The sequence below is a fragment of the Limanda limanda genome, chromosome 9 (genome assembly GCF_963576545.1).
Source record: "Limanda limanda chromosome 9, fLimLim1.1, whole genome shotgun sequence".
Lineage (NCBI taxonomy): Eukaryota > Metazoa > Chordata > Actinopteri > Pleuronectiformes > Pleuronectidae > Limanda > Limanda limanda.
Window position 1 is genome coordinate 24237855 of NC_083644.1, and position 16765 is coordinate 24254619.

The 16765-nt window shown below is 38.9% G+C and overlaps 1 protein-coding gene across 3 annotated transcripts in view; it reads right to left on the bottom strand.

Moving 5' to 3' along the window:
- The window catches only part of lpp (LIM domain containing preferred translocation partner in lipoma), a 150372-nt gene that overhangs the window by 50383 nt on the left and 83224 nt on the right, over positions 1-16765 (bottom strand). For all 3 annotated transcript variants that reach the window (XM_061077968.1, XM_061077969.1, XM_061077967.1), the window contains one exon: positions 10275-10871. In XM_061077968.1, coding sequence (XP_060933951.1) covers positions 10275-10871 — 597 coding nt within the window. The remainder of the gene's footprint in view (positions 1-10274; positions 10872-16765) is intronic.

Below are 16765 nucleotides of genomic sequence, written 5' to 3' on the forward strand. Positions count from 1 at the left end.
GGAGAGAGTTCCGACCTCAGCAGCACTCAAACACAAAAACAGAGGAGACTTGTTTGTGTGCGAAGAGGTGTCGACACTGACAGGAGACCATATCCAGGAGGAGCCAGCAGGGGCCACTGTTTGTGCAGGTGATTTTGGCGGCCTGGTTTCAGACTGAACCAAGATGACTCTATTTCTTCCTGTAAATTGTACTTAGTGAGCAAAATGCTTGAATCAAAACACAAGCACGAGAGTGTCAGTCATGTGACTAGTGCTTTTGTTCATTAACCAAAAGTAAATTCATGAAACACATTTTTAACATAACTTTGCTTTTTTACACTCACTAAAATGTTTAACTACTTGAAAGTGAACTATCCTAAATAAGTAAGCAAAACTGCTGGAATACAGGCACTATATAAAGGACTTTCCTGTTGTCATGTGACATTCAGTGGAAGAGGAGAGGTCATCCAACTGTCACCCTGCAAGCCACAGCATCATCAACTTACTGCTTTTATGAAGGCAGAATAATCTCAGCAAACTGCAGGACTATGGCCTACGGGCCAGCGAGGAGAGGCGCACAACAACAGAACACACAAACCGCTCTCAGACATTTTAGATTGCCGGAGCTCACTGAACTGCAATGACAGTTATCGATCCAGCCAGTTATTTACCAGCCATGCTGCTAGTCTCAGAGGGGGCCGGCTGAGGCTGGGGTGGCAGGGGCTATTATTTATGAGCGGTTATGTGACAAACACTTCTGATATACTGAGGGTTACCACTGACCGGATGAATCTGCCAATCAACAGCTAATAAAAAAGAATGCGGATGAAAAGCACTTTACCTCGAAGTGAGACCAAAAATGAAGCTAAATCAATGCCTTAAACTGGTCTTTATTTCATGTTGAGTCAGTTCACATTGGCAGGTTTTGTTGATAATTAGAGGTTAACGCTCTATACATCAAAACCCTTTAGTGTTGATGTTCAGTGTTTTTTTTGTTCGAAAATGGCATCTGTGTATGTATACACTGGGGATTAATGCTGGGAAACAGAACTGGGGTATTTCTCGGGAATGCTCACCATAAACTTCTGCCCTTTCCCATAGAAAACACATGGGTGCATGTGTTAGTTAGCAGTCCAGCTGTGTGATTAAATGCCGTTTAGAATGACTGAAGTGAAGGTCAACATCTGTAAACTAAACAACAGCAAATGTGATGTAGGAGTTAGGACTCATGAAGGACAGACATCTCTCATACCTTCCTTCTAGCATGAAGTGACGAGACGTCCGTCCGTCTTTCTGTCATGAAATTACATGCCTACCATCCATCCATCCTTCCATCACAAAGTGACATGAGGTCCATCTGTCCATCCTTCCTTCCACCTTAGAGTGATGACATCCATCCATCTGTCCTTCCTTTCCCCTCCCTCTCTCTCTCTCTATACCTCTTTGTTTGTTCCCACTCTAGAGAAATGAGACCTCGCTTTCACAATGAAACAGTCAAACAACCCTTATATAGACAGTTCAGCACATTGAATCTACCTCTGTGTATGAACGGTGCTTTATCAAGCCTGGCCTAATGACGCATCGCTTTCTGTTAGCTACTTCGCATGATCCTATTAAAATTAATTAATTATCTTGGTCCGCTGACTTTTTTTTTACATTTTTGTGGGTCGTCACTCATCAATTTTGATTTAGCTTCTTGTAAACAGACAGCAGTCTGTTTACATTCTTAATTTTACAAGCTTTACTACGCTCACTGGCTCATTGCCACGACCAACTGTCAAATAGCCCGAAACCACTGGCAGAAACATGTGTTGTGTAGTGCAAACAAAATCTGCTCATCAAAATCACTGCCCATAAAACTACAAGTGGCTCATAAAATCCACAGTGCACCTTTAATATTCCAACCACTGGTTTTCTATAACAAACATTCAATCGGGATAAATCTGGAGTTCACCGTATGAGTTTGTCATTAATACTTTAAAACCTCAATTAAACTGTAATTCTTTAATTAATGTAGCAGTCCACAATATGGTTTTGCTGTGGAAAGCCCCTTTAAATAAGTAAATAAATAATAATAATACTAATAAATGTGACACTTATACTGAATCTGACCATAATTATGTAGACAAAAAACTTGCATAACTTTTAAAATATTTGTAGTGGCCTATCATGATCATCAATCACCTAATCACATATTTAGCAATGCTGCTAATGCACCTGTTTCCCATAATGGGCCTGATTACTTTTTCTGTCGCTTGCAGCTATATTGGCCTTAGAGATTTGTCACAGCTCGAGGCCTGGAAGTAGCTACTGGAAGGAAATGTTTCTGACATGTGGGCATGAGAAAGTGAAACATAAGGAGATCCATGTTCCATCACTGACCTCAAGGTTTGGCTCTGGTGAGCTGACCTTTAGTGTGCGAGGCTTTCGGTAACCAGATCGTGATTGGACCCACCACTAAACATCATGTCAAACAACAATTTGGTTGTAGGCACTGCAATAATTACAAACGCTGGCTTGTAACCGTGCAATTCGAGAGGGATGCATCTGATCACAGATCACTGTCACATAATGATCAACAAAGTTATAAGTCAGTCAGCTGATACTTGCTGGTGGGTCTTATATTACAAAATAACACGAGCAACGAGACGATCTAACTGCCTCATGTGGTGTTTCCTGTAGCATGTGACAGGGTCTCTGCATGGATTCCTGTTTCCATAACCATAATTATATTTACACTATCCACATAATGTACTTTTGTTTCTAATTTTAGTAAATACAATGTGGTAGAACTTACATGCTTAAGTGTATCAGCTGTGTAAATATACAGGAAATAAATTAAGGTACAAACAACCTTTTAAAATCATAGACTCCTGCGGCTGATGCCTTCAACCTTACAGATTCTGTTGCACTACTCACCGCTCCCACCTCACTGTCAATATTTGACACCTCGTAGAGTTCACAGACTCGTCTCAAAACATCAACAACAAATTGTCATGCACATCCCTACCTGATGTCTGCTTCAGCTTTAAGTGAAATACATGCCTATGATCTTAATGTAAGTCTGGTTGTGTTTACTGTGTTTATAAGAGGAGTCGACATGAATGACCCACTGCTGTGGTTTTCACACCAATAATAATTTTCAAAAAGCCTTCATTTCTCAAGACATGTCTTAATGGTGGAGGTGGGGGTTTCCACATTCAACACATTTCTTAGACCTCATGGTTTCCAAAAAAAAGGGTTTGAGTGAGTAACTCAATGCAAACAGAAGGGCTCCTCAGGGCACCTCTAAATCCCTATCCTCAACCTCTGATGTCAAGACTTCGACCTCACGTGTCCTGTTTGTGTCATTATTACATACACGAAGGAGATACTGGGTTAATATGCAATATCATCTCAAATATGTAGTGTGTCTGCTTCAGTCAAACAGTTCACTTCAGGTGAACAACTATAAGAGAATGAATCATGATGTGATTGAAAGAATCAGCTATTATTTGTGCTTCTTTCTGTAATCTTATGTTCTTAAGCACTATGATAAGATAAATAGAGTGTTGAAAAGGCAGAGTCACTCACAGGTGTAAGTAAAGTACTCATACATAGATGTGGGTGGGAGTCCTTTTTTATTCCTAAATCATGACTCATTTTGTTTTTAATTGCACTGTGGAGGCAATATCACTGAGATATAACTGCATGGAATATGTTCTAATTATATTTTCAGGTTCACTGCTTGCATACCCACATAGACACTCACATGCACACACACAAGCACCACTGTACACAAATTTGGCATAAATTGCTATAACGAAACAGTGACATTTGAATAGCAAATAAACAAATATGCTTAGGTAGATGATGAGAATTAAGATGTTTTTTCTACTGTGGTTTAGCAGAAATAGAAGTAGCTTTAAGGAATTGTAAAGAACTATTCTTTCTCATGTAGCCAGAGGGACATTTTGTAGATTGTTGGTTTGTATAGTTTGCAAAGGGAAGCAAACAAAAACATGCGGATGAGAATTCGATGTAATGTTGCAATGGTGCAATTAAGTAAAAGAAAATAGATCAGTGGGTCAGAGAAATATAGTATAATATATAACAAATTTAAAAAAAAATACAATTATTAGTGAGTCAATATTTGGTTTAAAATTAGTTTGTTTTGTAGAACAAAATGTAATGTGTTTCATGGTGCATCTATGCACAGGGAGAAGATCACAGCATTATGGATAATATCTTCATCTTGTTGAAGCCCAAGGCTCTCACTTTGTAGTTACACGTGGTAAAGCTGCACCAGGAGAAGAATTCACTCTGGAAATCTAAAGCAGAGCTGGTAATCCTGCACTCAGACATCCGGCTTTTTTTAGGAGCCACACACAGCTCTAGAGTTTTGGGAAGCTAGGGTCAGTCACCTGAGGAGAAGGCGTCGTGTTTGATGTAAAGATGGCAAGAGTTCACACCTGATTGTCTTTCAAGGCATAAATAGAAATGCCAATCATTCACATGAAGGACCAGCTCAACAAAATATGATTTAGATGGTAAAGAAGAAAACCTCAAGGTAGTATGATCAGTGTGTGCACTTCCAGGAAGACCAAGAACCATCTGGTAATGCAATTTTTTGTTTTCTGAGTGCCTTAGGGTTGTACATTGGGCCCCCTTTCGTTCCTAATTTACATGTAACCTCTGGGGCAAATTATCTGCTGACATACGGTACAGTAATAAAGATGATCATTGGCATAAGAATGATATGACTCAATTCAACCTAACCTTTCCGAATGAAGTCTTAAATTCCCAGTTCAAAGTCAAGGAAAGAGCATGTGATCTCGGGGTAAGTTTAGACTCCCAGTTGCTTTTTGATGATCAGAATTAAGTTATTTTAGGCAGGGTTAGGGTGCGCATGAGACCCTACTTCCATTTGTGTTCACAGAACAATCACAATATCAACCCTCTAATTATGTGGGAAAAACTGCTTCAGCTAATTTTCTTGTTTTATTCAGTTGAGTCTTACTTATTTGTTTACTTTTTAATCTGTTATCATTAAATTAATTTTGGATATTTGAACTGTTGCTCCTCTATTGTGACACACTGAGTACCTTGTTTTTGAAAAGTGATCTACAGATGTATTTTTCATATCCTGGTCAGAATCTTTATTTTATTCAGCAAAACATTTAGCATTTTCCTTCAAATTACCCATTCAGTTGGTCTAATGATAATAATGTGCAGTTTGTGAAGCATTTCCTAAACTTGCTAGCTAAAATAATTTAGATATACAATCAGAAATTTAACTTTCAATATCAGCATAATATGTTAATGCCCTGTTAAATATAAATGTAAATGGCAAATAAACTATACATTTGATATATTTTCACTGCTGTTACTAATTGTATTCCTTTACAATACATCCTAGTACTTGTTTTGCAAACATCATTTTAGAGATTGATGTTGGTTTATGTCGGGTCACACATATAAATAGGTCCTCTGGATGAATAGAACCATATGGAAATGCTGCTGTGCAGGTCAAAAGTCACAGTAGCCAGGACTGGAAGGCTGAGAAATGTCAGATATTTAAACATGTTTGACAGTTGAAACCATCATTGACCTTCGAGGGGACTTTAACTTTTACTGGCTGCAGGGATTGAATAGTTCAAAATAATCCTCCCCTGCCAAACGTCACTCAAGCTCAGCCATAACACAAGTCATCATCCAGCTTAGCTTTCCTCCAATTGCAAAGACTGAGAGACTCGTGGAAATTGGTATGTTAACCAGAAGCCATGAAATCTGTTAATTTTTTTTTAGAGATCAAAAACTGGTGGATTTGGGTAATTAAGCGTCCTTGGAGCCGGTTGATGTTCCTACACCTTCACTTTACGTTTGAGTAACAACACGTTAGGGGATTCGGTGCTGGGTGTATGTGGGGTAACAGGAAGGGCAGATCAGGCGAGATCATAGAATTTCATACGCAGAGTCGATCTTGGACTTCTAATGACACTGACCTTCTATGAATACACTCAATTATGTGAAATTATCTCTTTAATAAAGTCCTCAATCAAAATCACAAACCTCCTACTGAGAAAGTCTCGGGTATTACATTAAATCACCATTAACTCTACATAACTTGAGATAATATTTGATAATTATGACAAATATGTAAACAGTTCTTTTAATTGACTGTGTTTTGGTTTATTTACACAACAGATTAAAAGAGGCACAACCCTTTTCTTCATTTAAGCTGATTTAACACCATTTGTAAAAGGTTATGAACATGTCTCGACATTGAGTTAAGCAGAGTGATGATCATAAAGGCAAAGTTGACAGATTTTGCTTTAATTCTAATCTGGCTTTTATAGAGTCTCTAGTCTGTTTTGGATTTAAAGATCGGCTATACTGGACACAAATTCACAAAGGACAGATTAGAGCTAAGGTTCTGATATTTTAGAGAAGGGTCAGGCGAAACATGTTTGAAAGTGTTCAAATGAAGCATGGAGGGAAGGACACAGAGCCCATTATCATGCTACACTACATCACATCGTTGGGAATTAAAGTATATATTAAAGTATGTATAATATATATACATATGGAGGGAGAGAGAGAGAGAGAGAGAGAGAGAGAGAGAGAGAGAGAGAGAGAGAGAGAGCTGTGTGTAAAATTAGTGATTTGCTTTTATCTGAAATCAAAGAGATACTCACAAATCTATTAAACGCCACCTTTTGTTTTTTAATAATGCATCATACTGGGACCAAAGAGAGCTTTTCAAGCAAAATGTAGACTTTTGTTTTGAACAAATATAATTAGATTATTTTTAAGATACTCAGAGCAATGTTGAAGCTAATTTGTATTTAGTAAAGTACAGTCCTTGATGAGCAATTCCCAGAGGCTGGGAGGCCCAGTTTGTATTTGGAACCAGCATAAAATCCTTGAATTAAAGAAAACTCAAGGGCCTTGCAATTTCCAGAGATTGTCGACGGCTGGATATAGAGATGAGAATAGATGTCTCTGTGGCATTGACTACTATGTTCTAAGGGATGACAGTAATTTTTTATTCTTCCCAATCAGATACAGTTCTATAAAAAGGTATAGTGCCGCATTCAACATCTTGCATTGTTTTAGAAGGCTTGAGTCCAATATTCACTGAAATGCTTTTTAACTTTACAACCGTTATTTATGTTAAATAATAATAATTTATATTTAAGTATTACATAGTGCACATATGACACGATCATGGAATGGATGGTTGATTTTAACTAGAACAACTGCCTCGTTGTTGTATACCTCAGCCAATCATTCAAGATGCAGCAAATATGGTCACAATCTCCCCTCCTGTTCCTGAATTATGACATTGAGTAATGGCCAAAAATGTGTTGTTGCAGAATATGGTGCTGTCGCAGTCATGATGACCTTTAACCATTGACCCTTGACCATTTTACCCTATTTGACATTTGTATGAAATTGTGCTCTGAGCCTCTCTGCTGCTAGTTGTTTCCTGAGTGATGCAGGGCCAAGTCAACTACAATTAATGAGTTTTAGACTTGTACCATAGCTTGGTAAAACTCAGGCTCACAGCAACTGTCCTTAATATTGTCCTGACCAGGTCCAGTGATGGAGTTGCCACTTGCTGCCCCTACCTCCAGCGCTCTGCTTGCCGACGGTATATATTATGGTGGAAAACATCTTCATCAATTTGACAACACAACACATTACAGAAACGCGCTGCACTTACAGAAAACGACAACAGTGTGTTTCCAGGGGACGCCTTAAAGTGATGGACACGTCCGGTTGTTGTTGCTGCAGTTTGGAGTTGTTAAAGTCGGTGTCTGTCTGATAGTGGAAAATGTGATCACATGATTCAGATATTACTGCAGATGTCTAATGTTACTTGAGCGTTGACGTTTTCTTACTATTAGCCTGCCAATTAAAAAAAAAGAAATACAACGAAATACACAAAATTAAACAACCCGACGTGTCCATCGCTTTTAGGTGTCCCCTGGAAACACTTGTCGTTTTCTGTAATTGCAGCGCGCTTCTGTAATGTGTTATGTTTTCTTACTTTGCTTGTGTTTGTCTACTTGCATGTGTTTTATTAAGTTGCAGTGAGTTGTGCTTTCAGGGTCACCGTAATATATGGAAATTATGGTGGATATATGCTTTCCTGGGCAGCAACTATAGAAACACAGTAATCAAGCAGCCTGCTTATTTTTCAGAGCTCTGACTCCAGCCAGTGGTTAACAATGAGTAAGTTTGCAGTCCACATTCAGCCATAAAATTAACAGGTTTTCTGTCCAAGTGTAACTCAAAATACAATTCAACTAATGAGAGGGTAAACATAAAACAAGATAAAAGTAAACCAGGAATAGGTCAAAGAGTTACGCTAAAAAGTTTAAAAGCAGAAAACATCATCGGAGAAGAAAACCCCAGTTACCAGAGATTACATGTTAAAATAGCAGATTTCAGGTTATCACCAAATCCAAAAGGTTGGACGGTTGGTGTGGGTGGGCTGTGAGCTGACTTTTTAGTTGTGACATGAACAAGTTATAGAATTATTTTAAAGCACAGTTTATGAATACAGTCCGTGTGCATATCTCTGTGTATTTGGTGCTAAGATCTGACATGACATTTTTTAAGGTTGTTGTGAAATGAATGACCAAAATACATTGAAAAAATATTAAACTAAGATATTACAACCATTATCGTAATTTTTTAAAAGATTGTTAATCAAGAAAAAAAAATAATTTGTGGGTCTCACTTCCCTCATGCCGCTGAATCGCAAGGCATTCTGGGAAATTCCTGTAGCCGTCTCCGTTTGCAAACGTCAATTACAATTCTGGACCAGCTTCTTCCAAATTGGGATATACTATCGTAGATGGAAGAGTCATCAATTGTTTTTAGAGTATTTTTTTAAACCTGTAACTAAGAACAATTAAACTATTCTGAATGTGCTGTTGTAACTTGTGAGTTTAATCAGTAAATTTGACTTACTAACAATTTCTGTTTACATTTGAGGAGAAAACATTTCATTTAATATTTTATAAATCCATAAGCCTGGTTATATACTTTATATACTATTGAATACAATCTGCCTTTTATGAGACAAATGGAATCAGATGGTGGAAACCCCCAACAGAGAGGATCTTTCAAATATTCATAAAGGTTAAAACAACTGTTTATTCTAAGCAGTTCAATGAAAGATGGCAAGGAGCTCCCCACTGCATTGCCATCTGATGCTGTACAAATGTATGCATATAGCACACAGACACGCACACGCGCACACACACAAAACCTTGTAAGAGTAAACACCACACTGATACACACATCATCTTGTACACATACTTGTAGTTGTGTACGCCAACCCCCACACAAACTAACTAACAAACACACACATGTTTGTACATCTATCTTAGTGAGGACACTCATTGGCATAATGCATTCCCTAGCCCCTTACCCTAACATTAACCATTAAAGAAGAAGTAAATGCCTAAACCTAATTCTAACCCTAAAACCAAGTCCCTAAATCAGCCCATTTAAAGTGGGTCAGGAAGTGAGGACCGGCCCAAAATGTTGGGGAAAATAGTCCTCATAAAGATATCTGTACAAGTACACATACACACGTCTTCATCTATATTAATAAATAGTATACAACATGACTGAAAAAATACCAAAAATAAGAAATAACTGATAAAGAAGGTTTTTGCCACCATACCTTATAATAAACATACCCCCTAACTAAGCTAGAAATAGTGGAAACTATTTTTTCCCCCCACTGTGTCAGGGTCCACCCTTTGAGATAAGTAGAGGAGTTCAAATGTCCCATGAAAGATTAAAGTAGAAGAGCTACTTTTTCCACAGAAGCCAGTTGAGGTTGTTCAGTCATCCCATCAGGAAACCTCCAAGACTTCTCTCTGTGGAGGTATTCCAGGGATATCTATGTGGGAGAAAGCTCCAGGGTAGACCCAGAACACACTGGAGGGATTACATTTCCCAGCTGGCCTGAGAAGGCCTGTGAATTCAATTCTCAAGAAGGAGTTGGGAAAAGCAGCTGGGGTAATTGATGCTAGGCTGAACTTCATTGCCTACTGCCACCAAATCAGATCGAAAAAGTGCCAGAAAACTGGCTAAAATAATCAATTAATTAAAGGGTGGATCAAAATGATTGGATTGATTGCACTGATTGTGTCATATTGTATGTGTGAACAACTGCAGCGATACGCAGGGAAAATAGCTTTTTTTACCTATTATCAGCTAGAAATATGTCTTTACTTTAAATGTGATTACAATAACAAATTAAGTATCATATTTATGAATATTCTTACCTTTGGTGGGATAGTTGGTCCAGAAGTGTAGGAAGCCAGGCTTGGTGGTGCATCTGTGATGTAGGTCTTCTTGGGGCCACCAGGCTGGTATGCTTGGGTGGGGGCAGGTTCAGGTCTCCTGGAGCTTAGCCCACCAGCTTGAGCCACTCCTGGATAGTGCTGTTCTTGATATGCACCTTGACTCATAGGGGAGAAGCCAGGCTGTGGTGGTCCGTAGGCAAAGTCAGGACCTCTGGGCTGGGCAGGCATGTACTGCACCTGTGCTGGGCTGCGAATGGGCTGCTGGCCAATAGGGTACCCTCCAGGGGCTTGATGCTGTGGGCCGGGCTGGGCTGACCTCACCTGGACATTAAAGGTAGGCTGGCTTGGGGTTGAAGCTGTAGCGTAGGAGGCTGGGACAGGCTGAGGAGCCATGTGACTTTGAGGCTTGGTTGCCAGGCTGCCAGAGGAAGGGAGGGTAGCATAGACTCCCCCAGGTATCTGAGTTTTGGGTGTAGACTTCTTAGTTGCAGTAAGGGGTGGCTGAGTTGGAATGACCATACGCTTGTAACCAGTTACAGGAGCACTGGGAGAAGAGGTTGCTGAGGATACAGAGTTCTGAAAAACAACAGAAAATATGTGCTCCAGTTAATGCAAACTTCCAGATAACTTAAGTTTACACTTAACATGGTGGTGGAAATAGACCTCTCAGAACAAAGCCATGCATTTTTCACATCAGACAAAGAATTTAACAAATAATAAATTGAACATTTTAACATAAGCAGGTCAACATGCTCATGATGACTGTCCTGACATGCTGATGTTAAGGGCTGTGTCAAGTGGGTTTAAATCTTCATCATCATTTTAGTTCAACACGTTAGAATGGCAATATTTGGTAATAAACAAGCACAAGGTACAGTTAAGGCTGATGCCAATGTCATAAACCAAAATACTGGAAAACTCTAAGTTTTGGCCATAATACAGCAGTCGACAAAAGAAGTCAAGGGTCATTGTTATTCATCTTCTGGGGACCACGAATGTGTATAAAGTCCAAATAATAGTTAAGTGGGTGACAATTTTAATTGGCTTATAACAATATGAAGTAAAAACTTTGATAAATGAAAACCTGCTAAATGGTGAAACTACAATAGATGAACAGCTATTTAATGATAAGGTAGTTTATGCTCAAATCATTATCCACTCGGCCTTCCCAGAGTCAATTACAAGGCTACCTCGACAGCAGAGGCTCTACACTGTCGCGATCACCCATAATTTATGGCTAATAAAGCCAGAGGGGAAAGGATAAATTGTTTGGCAGAGGAAGCCATGATAGCAGATTGGCAATGGCACATGACACTTGTGCTGACTCCAGCTGCTTGGATGTGAAAGATGTTAAATCACAAAGATTTGTGGCACTTGTGCTCCTGGGAAGAGACGGCTGTAAAGCAGCAACACAACCCCGCTGCTGCGATTCTGACATCTGAAAGACTGAGGCATCTCATGTCCAATGGCTACGCATGATGCACAGGCAAATCTGTAGCTAGACACAGCAGCTAATAATACACAGTGTAACAGCGTTTCACTCAGATGTCAGAGGCTTCTGCCCTGGGTGTCTTCTCATGTAAGTAATAATTGTTTTTCACTACCACTACATATCGGTGTCAGACGTTCAGCCAGTCTAAAAAGGGTCTATCATTAACCTTGGATGGCCTTATTAGGTTATTGCCTGAAGCCAAAAATCAGAGTCAATTACTAAATTTGCAGCACTGGGGGAACAAAAATGAAAACTTGTAGTCTTTAGACCCTTTGCAACTTGGTTTGATGAGACGTTTTCTAAATTGGGGCAGAGCAACAATTCCAATCGATTTCCCTTAAAAGCTGATCAAAGCCTGCTGCAGAGAAATGTCACAAATCGCTGGGCCTTGCAGCTCAGCAACGCTCCCTTGAAACTCCTTGCCCCAACTGAATAGAAACCCTTCTGTTGCAATACTATCAGTGATAAAGTGCACAGTAAAATGCAAAGTCTCTGATCCTAATAGTGTACAGAGATAAAACAGAATTCCAAGTTTTGGCAAAAGAGGTGCATGCATCAACTTTGTCTAAATCCCATCTAATCGAAGTCAGAGGGAAGCCCCTAAGGAACTATTAAAAGCTCCAGAAAATATTCCCTGCTCTCACTCAGAATTCTGTCTCAGTGATTAGCGACGATGTTTACTTAAAAACTGTGTCTGTCTGCATATGTATGGAAAAATCTCCACTATGCCCTTTAGGAGGTGAAATTACTTAATTTGAATGTTTCATGGGTTTTAAATACTCCAGATTATTAATTTATCTTCAAGGCCTCAAAACCTACAGTAACATTTTAGTTAACTGAGCACTGGAAATGCAAATTGGTCCCCTCAAAATAATTACACTGTCATGGTACATTTTCCACAAATTACATTAAGAGAATGGATTCATCTCTTTCTGGGGGTGATGAAACTAATCAAATGCCCACAATCTCAACCAGAGACGTCTGTGTAGTGGCAAGAATTTTCATATTAACTAAACGATCATTAAAGCTGCTGTATGCCTTTGACCTGTCGATGATAAGGAGGGAGGTCAGAGATTAGATCCTGGAAGCAATTTTTTTTTTTGGCTATTGAATTTTAAGTTTTTGCTTCAGTGGTCCTTCATGTTTTCAACCAATGGCCTAATTGAATGGCAGCATTCATTTTGAGTGAATTGGGCAGCTCGTCAGTATATTGCCTCAATTAGGATGGATATGATGCCATCACTTATGTTAACCAGGTTGGTTAATATAAGCTTATGTGTATATTATAACATAATGCAACTATTTCATCTCAATATCACAGATTCAGTATTATTTTGATGGTACTATGACCTGTAATTAGGAGAATGATGCGTCTTTCATTCCCACTCATTGCACCGAATGCATCTTGTTGAACTGTGTAACTTTAGTAAATACTTGATCGTCATATCATCTTACGGTACATTGTGTTACTGAGATTAGCTCATTAATAAAACTGTCAAGCATTTTCATATATTGTCAGGGCATGTGACCCAAGTCTGCTAAAAGGTGCCTTTTGTTGATCATTATACAAATTGATGTTTTGTCCCAGTGAGAAAAAAGGCTCCCTCGTGCTGTTATGAAGGTTGTGGAGGACAATGTCAGATACAGTATATGATATTACAGTGCATTTCTTCTGTTTCATAATCTAGAAAGATAGAAAAAAACAGTAACTACAGCAAATTATGTATTCATGGAGCAGTAATTACATGCATGTGTGAACTCTCTTTGTCATGTGTATTTGTTTTTATTTTATCACACCATGTGCTCTGATCTGTATCCAAAGACAAATTGGGGGTGGTGGGGGTCCTTCAGGGAAACTAAATCTAATGAGGCACATTGCTACTGTAATATACTGTTACTGTACCTATAATAAGTATAATGATCCCAGTGATATCAACTGCCAGGTGATATATAGAGAATTCGAATTTGGTGACAGACTTGTGGTAAAAGGTTTTTGACCACAAAATTCTAATCAGCTCATCAATGAGTCAAAGTAAGTTGTGCCAGATGTAATGGAATTCCCAATGGAGGGAAATGAGGTCACTTTGACCTTGACCTTTGAGCACCAAAATGCAATCAGTTAATTATTGAATAATTGTACAAATTTTGAAGAAATTTTAAAGAAATTCCCACAAGGCATCCTTGAGATATCGCATTCTAGAGAATGGGACGGACGGACTGACAACTGAAAATGTAATGCCACTGGCCATTGGCTGACCAAAAATCATTTAACAAATAGAAATGGATTTGGGTTTGTTGCAGCATGGTTATGTTCTTGATATAACAATTCATTAAGCCTCCAAAAAGCTAATGCTACACAGTTAATAGTCATAATGCAAAGAAAGGCGGTATGTGCAGCTGTCCTCATGAGGCACAGTTTAAAGCGTCCGACCTCACGTGCAGCATCAGTGTCAGTGCACACTGTGTTGTTGTCTCCAACACCCCCTCCACACAAACAAAAACACATAAAGTTTTCCCCAACCCCTTTGGAAAAGTTAACCTCACTCTGTGCTGTAATTCAGACTGACTTTGCAAACAACTTAAGTGTGAAATTTCACAGAGACTCTCAAGAAAGCCTTTTGACACATTAAAAGAGATTAGGAGAGACTATACGAGCCTTGGGGGGCTGAGTAAAACTGTTAACTTTGCATTTCAAACCACGAGGGTGGGGGATTCTTTTTAAGCAAGCTTGGGGAAAACCCCTGAAGAGGGAGAAGTTCTGCATCTTTTCAGACTCATCTTAGACCTTGGATATTTTTCTCTCAAGTTTTTCCCTGCTCCTTATTCATACAAAGCTGAACTGTCGGCTCTACCAGCCCCGGTCAACACTCTCTAATCTTCCCTTCACTTGCAGTCATCTCGTCTGTGCACGATCAGGCACAACAGTCACATTTAACAATCTGACAGTTCAGTCATGCAATTGAGGATATCAATTTTCTTCCTAAAATAGTTCCAGATAAGCCACATTAAAAATGATTAAACAATGTCTCTGTGGACCGTGGCAAGACCTCTAGCTGTTATGAACTATCTTTCCATTTGCACTTAAACTGTGTTATACACATATTGAGAACTTTCCGCTGACATATATTATATCTGATTCTTTTTTACTCCTTCAAATGATTGTAGCATGGAAATCCTCACCCTCTCTCAAGTGGATATTTCAGTAATGTTTTCAGCCTGCATACATAAAGTAGAATCAATGTTTAATGGGTGCACTGTATCACAACTGACCTGGAATCCTACAACTGTGACTGGTCACTTTATGGGCTTTTATTTTTCAGTCAAGTAGTTGTTGCATTTTTTATAATAATGAAGTTACAGTACCAATAATGGCAGTTTATTCTTCATGGTGCATGGGCAGGGTGCATTTACTGGAACAGGTTAAAGTGCATTTCTATCCACCTATTATCAATGCATACTTCCAGTTTGCATGTTAAAAAGGTGCAATATTTGGACATTCAAAGGAAAACCATTTCTAAGCTTGGCTTAAACGGACAAATGTGTATAGTAAAAGACAAAATGTGACAATTTCCTTCAAGAAAGCAGACTTAAGAAATAAATATTGGCCTACATGAAGGATGAGAGTAATTGTTTAAGTCTCCAATTCTACAAAATCAGCTTCTAATTCTTCATGTAGTTTTTTTTTCGAAACACTCAAGATAAGATTATCATCATCAATACTGGTTGTGGCTTTTAATGTATAAATCATTCATCTTTATTTCTATAATTTCTTAACTAAAAATTCATAGATATTTGTGTTGAATATCAAAAGGTCATATTTTTTGCATTCAAATATTGTATAGGTCTTAAATAAAGATTACATTAGATCTACATGTATGTTTTATTTTCATTTAACACTTTTATAATGGCTTAGTAATTATTCCAGTCTGTTATTCAATAATTATAGTTGCATTTAAAATCCAACGAGAGAAACTGTGAACAAGGTAGGTAGCAATCACATGTACAGTACACAAGCACCAAGATAACCTAAGATGGTGAACTTGAACATTAAGTCCATGCTTCAAGATTCACCGTTACGTAATACCTCTGGTATGATGTAACAGCATTGTACAAAGTAGGGCGTATTACTCACTGATGCAACAAAAAAATAATTTTCTGGGCAACTGTATGAAAAAAAGAGTCCCTGAGAGTCACCGATCATGGCATTTCTGCAGGCTGCCTTTACAAAAGAGAGAAATGTGTGTTTTGTAGTTCTCACACAGCAGACACTAATTGTTTCATTCACCTCTTGCAGAACTACAGGCCAGTCTCTCACCACACATCCCTGAGTCATCCCCGTAATGAGCTTTCCATGCACTTGTGACCCCTCCTGCTTCAGAAAGTGATATGCTGCACAGTACAAAATGCCTATGGCTTATAATGTGTCAATGTCGTCAATCCTGGAGACAGCAAACATAACCGTTCTCTGTGCGTATGTGTGGGTACTGTGAGCTTGCACACGTTATTGGGAAGAAGGATAATAGTCAGTGACAGCAGTTGTTGGTGAGCCTTTTAGCATTGTTACTAGGACCTCATCATGTAAAGAGGCATGTTTCACTGACTGTCACAGCTTCCTGGCTCAAACTAAATTCGTCATTGCTTCACCCTGTTAATAAAAGACAAGAGGGTGATACTATGCAGTTTATTTGACTAACAAACATTGACGGAACACACTGAGCGCCTGAAGGCATGCTCTTCTCTCCACAGTTGGCTGCCCCTGTCAAAACTCAGAACCTGCTGCCAGATTGACCATAAGGTCAATGGGTGCCACCGGCACTGTGGCACAACTCTGCTACACGCAGCAACAAAGCAATCAAAGTGAAGAGCAGTGTGTAAACAAACAGCGAAGAAAGAGTTGAATGCCACCCAGTCCTATAATTACAGCGCAGGAGTGTCATCTTGATGCACTCCGCTCAGCTGTTGGAGACATACGACCTCA